The 12,530-nt window shown below is 52.8% G+C and overlaps 1 protein-coding gene across 1 annotated transcript in view; it reads right to left on the reverse strand.

Moving 5' to 3' along the window:
• Positions 1-91: 91 nt before the first annotated feature.
• The window catches only part of LOC116862925 (active breakpoint cluster region-related protein-like), a gene marked incomplete at its 3' end in the record, with an annotated part of 79,894 nt that continues 67,455 nt past the window's right edge, over positions 92-12,530 (reverse strand). The window contains exons 5-7 of the mRNA XM_032850375.1: positions 9,003-9,188; positions 2,923-3,030; positions 92-222 (exon numbers count right to left, since the gene is read on the reverse strand). Of these exons, the coding sequence (XP_032706266.1) occupies positions 92-222; positions 2,923-3,030; positions 9,003-9,188 (425 nt within the window). The remainder of the gene's footprint in view (positions 223-2,922; positions 3,031-9,002; positions 9,189-12,530) is intronic.

Raw genomic sequence — 12,530 nt, forward strand, 5'->3', positions numbered from 1 at the left:
AGGCTGGATTCCTCGCATTTGTGCATACCACACACACACACACACACTCTCTCTCTCTCCCCCTCTCTCTCATTCCCATGCACATGCTCACATGAGCAGGGCACCGTAGTCCATAGAGCAGACAAAGGAATAACTATTACCCAGCCCGCTCCCCCGAGTACCTTCCATAGTGACTGACGTGTGGCTGTCCTTGGAGTCCTTGGGACCTTTCACTTTGAGTTCCTGCCGAACAGAGGGAAGGAATCACTACATGGCCTGCCCCGTGAACCTCCCCTTCCCTTATAGCAGCCAGAGCAGGAAGAAGCAGTGCTCTGGAAGCCAGGGTACAAACAGAAGGACAAAGACCAGAGCCCAGGTCTCCCCCTGACTCATGGACTCCAGACTCCCTGTGCCGTACCCATGGTCTCCCGGCGTGTGTGGAGTACGGAGGAGGCTGGATGTAGGCAGGAAGGAGGGGCTCTGGGTACCAGAGAGGTGTGGAGCTCCGGTGCTCCTCGGACACACCCCCCAACACCCCACCCTGGTGACTCTGATGGCCTTCTGGAGAGGTGGCAAGAGCTGGATCCCCCAGCAGCAGCCATGAGTTAGGGCTTCTGTCCACCATCAGCCCGGGGTACATGGGATTTGAGAGGACAAAAGGCAGGTGAACCCTTAGGGCGTGGGCAGCCCTGGAGATAAGGAGCCAGGGGTCCTACGTACCCAGGACAGAGACTGAGCTCCACAGGGCAGTCCCATCTAGATCCTACCCGGATGGAGAGGGGTTCATCCAGCCCCCAACCCCACCTGCCATCCCCCACCCACAGGTGCTAACATAAGGGAGGAAACTGCAAGCAAGGAAGAGGCCACACCCCTCCTGGCCCCCAAGCCAAGTGCCCGGGAGAGAAGAATCGGGATTGCTTATCTGATCCTATTTTCTCAGCCTTTGGAGAGAGAGGTTCCAGCTCTGGCCCTTGGCGACAGACCACTAGGGCCCGCAACTGGAGCTGTAACGCAATCCCCATGGCAGGCAGGGCTGAGTGTGTGGAGGGGGGGCCTCCAGGTGGGGTGTCAACAGGGAGGCTAGGGTGAGCGAAGGCCAAGGTCAGGGACCCAGGGGATGGTGCCTGCTCTGCTCTGCCTGGAACGGGGGGGGGGGGGGACACACCCAGGCAGCAGGAGCCCCACATTTCCTACTCCTGCCTCAAGCTGTTTCTCAACAGAGAAAACCCCTAGGGACTGAGCTTGGGGATTGGGGTGGGGAGAAGGGGGGTACTCAGCTCCCCAAGGCTGTCTCTGGTGGGTGACTGGATTCCTAGCTTTAGGAAACTTGTCCCCGTGCCCCCCTCCAGCGTAGCCCAGAGGTATGAAATCGCTCCCACTGCAGAGGAGAAGGGCCCTAATTGCAGTAATTAAGTGGAAGTGCCAGTAGGAAGTGACAGCGTCAGCGTGAGTCAGGGTGAGAAGCCACCTGGCAGCAGGCCAGGGGGCCCGCTCTGCCGCCAGGGCGGGAGTCTGGGAGAGGGATTTGGGAGGAGTGCGGGGGTCTCCGCCGACCAGAGAACAGGCAGTCGGCCTAGGCTAAGAGGAGGTTCGCCACTCTCTGGACCAGACGTGACCCTGGGACACACATTGGGCGGTTACAGTTTGTTCCCAGGGAGGGCTGGGAGCCATGAGGGGAAGCACCATTTCTCCCGCCTTGTGACCCCAAGCAGAGGGACCTCCCCACCCAGCTCTGTTCTCCCAGGCAGAGGGTGACTGACTGCACTCCATGGCTGGGGCTGGAAGAAGAAACTGAGCTTAGCTCCCTGTTTCCTTCCCCAATAGATGTGTTTCATTGTGGAGGGGAAGTGCTAGCAAGCCCAATGTGCCTACAGATCCAAGGCCACATTTTTCCAACCTGGCTTTTAATAGTAATCGAGTTGACATTTTCATCTCCAGCTGTCCAACTTGTGTGCTGCCTCTCAGTGGATTCCAAACTGGAGTAGAACCTGTCACCCCAGAGTCTCACCAACGCTATCCTGCATCTCCCCGACTTTTCTAGCATCAGAGCAGAGATGGGAAAGCAAAGGGTCCGTCGAGGCCTGTAAGGCAGAATTTCCAAAACTGCAGAAGGAGCTCCCCTTCCCTGGACCCAGAGGTTCTCTTGACCCAAGCTTGGAGCTGGGGCTGTGACAGCAAGGGCAGCAGCTTCAGGAGTCTTATGGAGATCCTTTCAACGCAAGAGGGAGGCTGGGCTGTGCTCCCGGGAGGAGATTAGAGCTCCTCCCTGCCGCTTCCTGGAGAGGCAATGGCAGCCAATGCCACAGCTTTGCCCAGCAGAGGAGCATGGAAGGAAGGCTCCTGGCAACAGCAGAGAGAGGCAGGCTTCCAGCCAAAGTGTACGGCTGCTTCTCACAAATGGCCCTGGTCCTCTCTCTGTCGTGCGGTTGCAAAAGATCTTAAGAGACAAGCTAGTCCAGAACTCTTCCAATCTTTCTGATCATAAAAATAACCCGGGGAAGCTTCAAAAATAGAGACTCCTGGGTCCCACCCCAAACTCTCTGAATTAAAGCTCCAGGGAAGGTGTCTGGAGATCTGCATTTTAAACAGTGCCCCTGGTGGTTCTTATCGAGCAAACCAGGGATGAGCTGAAGAATCCAGACCCCTCACTGGACAGAAGAGGAAACAAGGCCAGGAGAAGGGAAGGGACTTGCTCAAGGTCACCACAGCGTGTGACAATACTGCCTTTTTTTTTTTTTTTCTTTTTCGTCTCCTCTGTTCTGATACAGAATAACCTAAACAGAATAACAAAATCAAACACATCGTTATTCTTATATTACGAGGGAAAATGTCAAGTGCAAGAAAGCAACTGTCAGTCTAAGTGCTCCCCTCAGGGGAACCATTTCCCTAATGGGCAACGGGCCCAGAGGCCAGAAGGCAGGGGCTGTGCGGGGAGCTGCCCACCTCAGAGATCTTCTGGAACTGGTTGTTGGACTGGCTGCACTTCTCAGCTGTCTCCAGAGCGACTTTATAGTTATCCACAAATGCTTTGTACACACCGAGCTGGCTGGCCTGCAGGGAGAAGAGGAGAGAGAGAGGAGGGCAGGGGGATGGGAAGGAGGATTAATGAATGGATGACACCGTAAGCAGGGCACCTGGAGCTCCCTTGGCACTCAGAACCTCTAACTTTGCTCCAAAGGGCTACACTCAGAACAGAGGTGAAAGGCGGGATGAACATACTATAGTATCCCTTTGAACTTGACAGTTTCCATGGAAACCAGCTCAGCCAATAAGGTTAACAAGAGAGTACTGGGGATGGGGGGAGCAGGGCAGGGTCTTTGTTGGCACACAAGAAATTCAACAGCATTTGGCTTTATTTAGCATCATAAAGGTCTCCTGGGGTTTGAAGCCCCGTAATGCCTTACCCGTCTTTCACAGCCTGGAATTAGCCTGCCCAGTACCCCACTCCCCAGGCTGAGTGTAAGGCACAGCATTTAAAGGTGCAGTCCCAGTGGGGTAAGGGCAGCTGGCTGGCTCAGTCAGTGGAGCATGCTACTCTTGATCTCGGGTTGTGGGTTCGAGCCCCAGGTTGGGTGTAGAGATTACTTAAAAAAAGAGATGCAGTCCCCACTTCCCTTGGCCTCCCTCAGTCCCTGTCCCTACATCCTCAGCCTCTTAAGGAGCCAGAGACCCTACCAGCCTCAGGACACATTTGCATGTCGCTCTGAACCTAACACAAAGCTTCCCACTACTTACAACCACACAGAACCTCAGCTCTGAGAGGCAGAACGGATACCATCATCCCTTTCTGCAAAAGGGGAAACCGAGGCTCATTAACTTAATTCCTCAAATATTTATGGAAAGTCTTCCTGTGCTTTGCATATATGCATTTCCCCTTGAGAGAGGAAAGGGTAGAAATGTGAGTTACAAGCACGGTGAGGTACTATGTCATCCCCATCAATCTGCCCCAAATTTTAAAGTCTAATCATATCAAAGGTTGGCAAGAATGAGGGGGAAATTAGAGCTTTTACAGACTGCTTATGGGGGCGTCAGGCCTGTTATTTGGACAGTAATTTGTCAATAACTGATGAATCTAAAAATATGCACAGCTCAGCCTACTCCTTAGCAAACCCACTTCTACATACAAACCCCAGAGTCTGGGGTCCGGTTCGGGTGTCAGTCAATACTTGTAGCAGGTGAGCACCTGAGAAGTGGCTAGTCCAAACTGAGATGTGCTGCGTGTGTGTGTGTGTGTGTGTGTGTGTGTGCGCGCATTTTTTTTAGAAAGGGAGATGGGGCAGAGGGAGAGGAAAAGAGAGACTCTTCAGCAGGCTCCACACCCAGCTCGGAGCTGGACATGGGGCTCAATCTCACAACCTGATCAGATCACGACCTGAGCCAAAATCCAAAGTCGGATGCTTAACCGGCTGAGCCACCCAGGCGCCCCAAGATGTGCTCTAAGTAGGAAATACATACTGGATTTCAAGGACTTAGTATGTAAAAGAGAATGAAAATGATCTCATTAATTTTTAAATAATGATTACATGCTAAAATGACAATATTTTGGATCTCTTGGGCTAAATACATATTTTTTTTTTTTAAAGATCTTATTTATTTGACAGACAGAGATCACAAGTAGGCAGAGACAGGCAGAGAGAGAGGAGGAAGCAGGCTCCCTGCGGAGCAGAGAGCCCGATGCGGGGCTCGATCCCAGGACCCTAGGATCATGACCCGAGCTGAAGGCAGAGGCTTTAACCCACTGAGCCACCCAGGCGCCCCAAAATACATATTTTTTAACAATAAAATGCATTCTTAAAATTAATTTCCTGCGTCTATTTCTACTTTTTTTTTTTAAGATTTTATTTCTTTATTTGACAGACAGAGATCACAAGTAGGCAGAGAGGCAGGCAGAGAGAGAGGAAGGGAAGCAGGCTCCCTGCTGAGCAGAGAAACCGATGCGGGGCTCGATCCCAGGACCCTGGGATCATGACCTGAGCCGAAGGCCGAGGCTTTAACCCACTGAGCCACCCAGGCGCCCCTATTTCTACTTTTAAGTAAGGGCTACTAGGAAATTTAAAATTAGCGTACGTGGCTCGCATTATAGTTCTAGTGGAGGCACTGCTCTAGTGAAACCTGCCCTTGTATGTCCCCAAGGAGCCGTGAGCAAGGGGATTCACTGTTCCACTCTCCCTCCTGTAGAGAGACTGGGGACAGATGCTCACAAATGCGGTAATTCATATCCACACTGCAGCTACAATAATGGAATGAGGTCTATGGGTAGTAACACCGACAAGTTCCCAAATGATCGAATTGCAAAATACATAAAATATATATGTTGAAAAAGTACATGTAATGCCACAAAAAGATACAGATACATAATAAAAATAGAAACTGCAGCCCAGAAGGCAACACACCAAATTCATTCCAGTAGCTGCTTCTGTGCTGAGCAGAAGGGCGAAGGGAAGGGAGACAGACTTCATCTACAATGCTTTGTTTCCTTGATTAAAAAGCCTATCTTCAGAGTTTAACATCCATCAGTTCTGGGGGAATGAGTGCAGTTGTTTGCTACACATATTCTCTAGAATTTCTGGTTTAAATATTTTGCAGTCAAGTAGCAACAGAGGTTCAGCTGCCACGGGGCTTCCTCGGGGGGATGCTAAGGTGCTGGGGAAAGCAGGCTGCCCAGGAGGCCCACCCTGGACCACTCTGCTTTCTGCAGAACTCTCGTGTTCCTCCAGATCCAGAAGATCTGGGGCAGGTGGAAAGCCTGGCAGGTGGGGGGCCGGGAAAGCCAGAGGGGAAAATGAGAACGGCGGTGCTTGCAAAGAAACCAAGGCCAGAGCTGTGCAGGTCTCAGCCTCAGATGGGCCAGACTTTTGGCAAAGACGACAAATCTGGCGGAAGTGCAGGAAGGGATGAATTTAATTCCTTTTCCAGGGAGAATCCAGCCCACCGGTGTCCCAGGCTACGGGGGAGGTGCTAGACAATTGCTTCCTAAACCAAAGTAAAAATCATTGCTTTTCTTCTTCCGGGGATGTGCTCTCCTTGTCCCCCTTTCCCACAAGAATGATGAGGGTTGGCTGCCAAGGTCAGAACGCTATCCTCCCACCCCACAGCCTAAGGGAGTAGCAGGAGCTGAGTTGGAGCTGGAGTCACCCGGGCAGAAGACTGGCACACGGGGGTCAAGGCCTGTCCCAGGCACTGCCAACTTCACGGTGTACCCTCGTCTGCAGAGCCTAAGGCCTGGCCTGCCAGGGCCATTAACTGGGATGTGGAGGTTGCTTGGAAACAGCAGCCTGGCACTGGGGTGATCTCATAAAACAAATAGCAGAGATGCTAATTCCCTTCTCTCAGTAATGGAGACCAGCTGAAAATAAACCACCTCCAGATGCCTGGGCTGCCCAGCTCCTCCCCGGCCCTCCCAGGCCTGCAGTCCCCGGGGCTGCGGAGAGCCCTTCATGCTGCTGGGGAGGGGAGGGGGATAGCAAATTCACCACCCGGGGCCTGTGGAGCTGAATGCAGGACACTGGTGACAGCAGGGTCCAAGTGACAGAGATAAAAGTGGGACAGCATCTCCACTATGCGTTGGCCTAGGTACCCCCACCCTCCTCTCGTTTGTTCTCTGATGAGGCTGAGGAGAGGCTGTCCCCAGAGCCAATCCACTCAGGCTCCTGGGACCAGGCCAGGAGTGATGACTGGGTACATGCTGTCCCTGAACTGGAGCAGGCACTCTGGGGCTGCCGGAACCAGGAGTGTGGGGTTCCCCGGCAATACCACCTTCCAGGGTGCCTCTCACTAAGAATAGCGAGGACGACGATGGTGGTGACAGCGGTGATGGTAGTAACAGTAATGCTAATGGCTGACTATTGAGTATTTACTAATTTACTATGTTCTGGGCCCTGTTCCAAGCCCTTTTCAGGTATTAACTCACGTAGTCCTCACAACAATTCGGTGAGGTAAATACTATTATTATCCTCTTTTTCACAGATGAGGAAGCTGAGTCAGAGAGGTTGCGCCCAAAGTCACAGGCTTAATCTGTAGAAGAGTCAGGATTTAAAGTCAGCTGTAGCTGGGGGCACCTGGATGGTGCAGTCAGTTAAACCCCTGACTCTTGCTCTTGGTTCAGGTCATGATCTCAGGGTTGTGAGTTCAAGCCCACTTGGAGCTCTGCCTCGGGCTCCGCACTCAGCACAGTCTACTTGGGAGGCTCTTCCCCTCGCCCTCTGCCCCTCCCCTCTTCCACATGTGCACACTTTCTCTTTCTCTCAAATAAATAAGTAACTCTTGAAAAAACCAAAACAAAGTAAGCTGTGGCTCTAGAAGCTATGTTTGTCCCTACAACACTGCTGGCCTCTTGGGACGCAGACCTCAGGCCCTGTGATGTACATCCCCCTCGATGCCCTTCCAAGTTCTCCCAAGTCACAGTAGTCAAGGTCATGGTGCACTCATTCATTTACTCACTCATCATGTATTGAGTACTAGGCTAGTTCTGGGGTCTAATGATAAAGAAAATGCAGCCTATTCTCTGAGAGCTTATGGTTTTAGGGAGACAGGAGGTTCCCATGTTCACTGAGGGGATAAACAAAGGGGCTACATTGGAAGTTTGGGGGAAGGTTTTGCCAAGGATGTCACTTCTAAGCTGGAAGCAGTTGGGGAAGGACATTTCAGGCGGCTGGAGCTAAAAAAACTAGAGAGGTCAAGAGTGTCTGCTGCATGGACTGAGAATAGAAAGTTCAGTGTCAGTGCGGGGAGGGAGCACACAAGGACAGGGGAAGCAAGAGCCAGAGGCCAGGGATGGCCAGCATGCAAAGGGTCTCATAAGCCATTCCTCAGAGCCTGGCATTTATTCAACAGGCAAGGGGGAGCCACTGAAGGGATTTAAGTTGGGGAGAAGCGAGGTCAGGAGTTCAGGTAACTCTGCTGCTGCTAAGTAGAGGTGGGGAGGCTGGCAGGAAGGGGGGCCTGGAGGCAGGAGCCACTCCTGAGGGGAAGGGAGGGCCCCAGAGGGGGCAGGGCAAGGCAGGCCCAGCAGTGAGCATCCTCCAGAAGTGGGGATGGGGAAGGGAGTGGAGCAGGGAGGTACCAAGGACTAGTCCAAGGGAGTCATGGATGGATGGGGGATGGGATGGTGGCAACACCCACTGACACAGAGGCAGGAAGAAGAGCAAAGAACTTTTGAGACAGTAAGTTCAGTTCTGAACATACCGTGAGCTTGAGGCCCTAGAAGAATCTTAGCAAGAGTTTTCTCCAGTGTAAGGAGAGTACAGGCCTGTCCATTCAACCGGTCCCACCACTGCAGGGGAGGTAAAGGAGAGGCACTGCTCCCTGCCCACCTCCATTCACACCCAGACAACAAAGATCACGGACTGGCAGTCTCCTTGCTGCCTCCTGGGCGGGCGAAGTTATGGGCAGTAAAGAGTGGGGATGGGGGCGCCATAGGTCTAACCTGGGGGTCCTCCTGGGACACAGCCAGAGACAGTCTCACAGCTAGGGGAGAAGGTGTCACAGAAGCCTTGGGAACTGGAAGACCTCTGAAAGCCTTTCCCAACACTATGTCTGCATGCTAATTCTACCTTGTCTCTCCCCTGCAATGGTGGGTGGGCTGAGTTCTTGATGCTTTCTGCTCTAGAGGCCCCAGGAGGGGATCATTCACTGACCCGTCTGACTGCTTCATTTCAGAGGCAGCACCTTGGTGAGGCAAATGCCCAGTGTTTCAAGGGAGCAGTCCCTGCCTGCCCACTGGCACTGTCAGCCTCTCTGTCCGCTGAGGGACAGGCAACCTGAAGCCCAGCAGGTGAACCTTCATTCCAGCCCTGAAGCCCCTCACATCCCTAGAAGCACTTTCAGGCTTTACAGTGGGAGGCCTGGAGTCGGGACACTAGGCCCAGGGCCCCACAGAGCAGAGGTCCAGGCTTTCCTCCGGGACTCAGAAGTGACCCAGGCCTTGAAGGAGATCAAGAAGGCTGGGGATTCCTGGACATTTCCCAACACCAGCATCTCTACTGAGGCATCAGATAAGTGCTGTCCGTCCACAGGAGACTCACCAGCTTCTGGAAGAGGTGGCCCATGGTGACCTGGCTGTCCCACTGCTGCACCTTGGGGCAGAGGTTGTCATAGAACTCCTTGTGGATCTCATAGATGTCCTGGATCTTGTAGAAGATGGTCTCGATCTGTTGGATGGTGAGCACGGGCTGGGAGGTGGTGGCTGTGGCCTTCAGGGGTTTCATGGGCTGGGAGTGAGGAGGGAGAAAGAGAGAAGGTAAGAACCGATGAACCAGATGGGCAGAAGCTCCAGGGCACAGACATGCACTTCCCGTAGCTGGAGTTGGGCCTCAACAAGGCCACGGAGGGCATGTGGCCACATCCTACCTCCTGTACCCATAGCAGACATTGCAAGTCGACCATGGCAGACATCACGAGTCAATCACAATGCTCTTTCTCACTGAGCCTGGTCACAGTCCCAGACTCTCTCCATGCTGAGACTGGCAGGTGAGATGAAACTTATCTGTCAACTGAGCTTATCTACACCAAGATGCTCCAGGGCCTTCATGTGGGGTGGATGCAGGGACAAAGAGTAACTCGGGGCACTCCCTAACACTGGTGGGGAGCTGCAGCTGTTGCCTTCATGCCCAACAAGGGGACGGTAGGAGAATGGGACCTGGGTGCAATTTCTTCAGTGTGATTTTTCTGCATTTTCTGAACCACCTACAATGAGTAAATATTAATTTTTTTAAAAAGATTTTATTTATTTGAGACATAGTGAGCAAGTGAGAGAGAGAGTACAAGCTGGAGGAGGGGCCGAGGGAGAGGGAGAAGCAGGCTCCCTGCTGAGTGGAGAACCTGATGCGGGGCTCGATGCCAGGATCCTGAGATCATGACCTGAGCCAAACGCAGATGTTTCATCTACTGAGCCACCCAGGTACCTGAGTAAATATTAATTTTTATCATCGGGGGAAAAAAGCTACTAAAATTCACAGCTGAAGCAAAAAAAAAAAAACCCCTGATATCAAAAGATAACGAACTCTTCCTTGATTGGCCTTCCCTTAGCCCCAAAGCCTGCAAAGATGCCTAGACTGCACTCCAGAGGTCCTCCAGGAGACAGGGTCTGGACCCCTGTCACTTAGAGAAAGTATGGGAGGGGCAGACACATTTACACAGAAGACAGAAGCCTGAGTCAGACGTGCTTAATGTGTTCTTCATCTAGTGGAAAGGCTGTGCAGAAAGAGCCCTTTGACTTAGTCTGAGTCACCCTGGAAACCTAGGAACAGCCAGGAGAAGTCATGGGGGCAGGTCCCCATCACCTCATAGGATTGGTTAGTGAGCTTTCTAACCAGAGAAGCATTCCAGCCAATAACGGGTGACTAGAGGCTAGACTGGCTGGAACAGTGACATTAACAGAGACCGGAGTTATCACTGGCTTGGTCTGAGAGAGGACCACCAGGGCAGCCAAGCTCCAGCAATGCCTGTCCATAAGAGTAAGTCCCATCTACCCAAATACCCAGATGAGGCTCTGACTTCCCAGCTCCCCTGTCCTCCCAGCTCTAGAAAGTCCAGAAGTGAGGAAAAAGGCAGGGAAAAGCAGAGCCCTCCTTCCGAGCCTCTTAGCACTGGGACCAATTAACCCTAACGCCCAGGCTTTGCAAGGGCAGTAGGATGGGGTTTTCCCTGGTGCAGGCCAGGAGGTGTGGGTTTGAGTCTCAGCTCTGTCACTTAGCATCTGGGCCTCTGAAACCTCATTTGTAAAACTGGGGTAATATTACCTTCTCAAGAACACTGATGGGAAGATCAAGAGCCATAATTTATATGAAATATCAAGTAGGTGCCTGGTACCCAGGAGGCAGTCAATAATGTTAGCTGCTACTATTATCATCATATGCCCCACGAATAATGTACCAAGTGCCTAATGTGAGGTCAGACCAGGTATTCAGTGACTCACCACACACGTCCAATCCCTGCCCCGTGGAGCCCCCCATTCAATAGGGGAGACAGACAAAACACAAGGAAACTGTCATACACACTATTTTCACCTGGGCACAATGAAGGAAATAAGGGGACCTCCTGAGACAGTGTGGGGAAGGACAGCTTCTCCCAGAAGGGAAGGAACATTTACCCTGAAATGGAAGCCTGGGGGCTCAGAGGACAGTATTCCTCAATGCTGGTTCCACGGTGGGCAGGGGCTTGATGAGAGAGAGGAGCTGGAGAAAGCCAGGGAGCCCATGTGCAGTGGGCAAGGGGAAGGAGCAAGGCCTAAGGAGAGCTGAAGGACTGGGCAGGGGCCAGACCAGGCAGGGGCAAGAAATGCAATGACCTGCCTTTCCCTGAAGGGATTTAGGCAGGTGAGTGACGGAGGGCCAATTCTCTTCTCAGGAGATTATTTTTCTGACTCAAGATCCTTGCTCTGGAGAACATTATAAGCCATGTGGGTAAACTAGACCATGTAGTAGACAAAGCCAGACAGGTTATTACCCATCTTGGACTGTAAATACCAACCAAGTGGTCCCAAGGTAGTGCTGGTACAGCCCAGGGGGCTTCACAGAGGTGATGACAGGAACAGCGCCTTGAAGGTTGGGAAGATCTGAGCAGGTGGAGGGTGGGGCATGGGTAAGCAGGGAACAGAAGAACCAGGAACCACAGAAAGGAAACACTGTTCTCCCAACCCCAGATGGGCGGCTGCCCTCAGCTTCAGGGCTCCCAACATTCTGTGAAGGACACGGAGCTGTTCCTCAAGATTGCTGTCCTAGTTTATCCTTTTTTTGTCCCCACCCCGCCCCGCCCCCGCCAGGATCCAGTGGAGAGACAAATCACCACAGAGTCCCAGAACCTATACTCCTTGCTCCTGCCTGGGTGCCGTCCCCTGGGGAAAAAAAACCACATAGGGCGGGAACAGCCCTGGGAAGACGAAGGGTCGGGACTTCTCAGAAGCTGCTGGGGAAGCACTTATCAGCCACCCCGGCAAAGACAAGACCCAACTGCTCTGCTTCCTCCCAAACTTCCCACTCTGTCTACAAAAAGGGAAGCAACGCCCGCTCACCAACAGCGGGTCACATGGATGGGGCCTGTACTCAGGACGGCAGAGGGTTCTCAGGACAAGGCTGGGGCCCTTTGGTCTCAGGCTTGACTTCACTGGGGTTGGCGGGGAAGAGGGAAAGTGCCAGGCGTGTGGGAGCCCCGGCTGGCCAGAGACCCTTGAAGGCAGTTACTTTTATCTGGTGAAGCCCTGAAACCAGGCCTCAGGTTCCAGATGGCTAAAAGGCAAAAGCAACCCAACACTGAACTTGCGTCCAACACTGTTCTTCTCCCCAAGGGCTAGCATGCCTCTCCCTCCTCCCAGAATCCTGCTGCAGAAAGCAGGGCTAGCCCTTGGCTCTCCATTTCGTCAGGGGAGAAACAAATTCTTAAAAGAGAGGATTGCTGAGTGACCCGGGAGTCAGGCCTGGCTCTCCACTTTCCACAAAGTGCTTCTCAGGAAGCGGGGCCAGGTGGGTTCTGACTCAGAGCGGGCCTTCCCACAGCCGTCTGTCAGCTCTGTCCCCCAGCAACCTGCCTTTTGAAACAGAGGCAAGAAATCAGCC

This window comes from Lontra canadensis, unplaced genomic scaffold, assembly GCF_010015895.1.
Source record: "Lontra canadensis isolate GAN:19392208 unplaced genomic scaffold, GSC_riverotter_1.0 scaffold390, whole genome shotgun sequence".
NCBI classification, from domain to species: Eukaryota; Metazoa; Chordata; class Mammalia; order Carnivora; family Mustelidae; genus Lontra; species Lontra canadensis.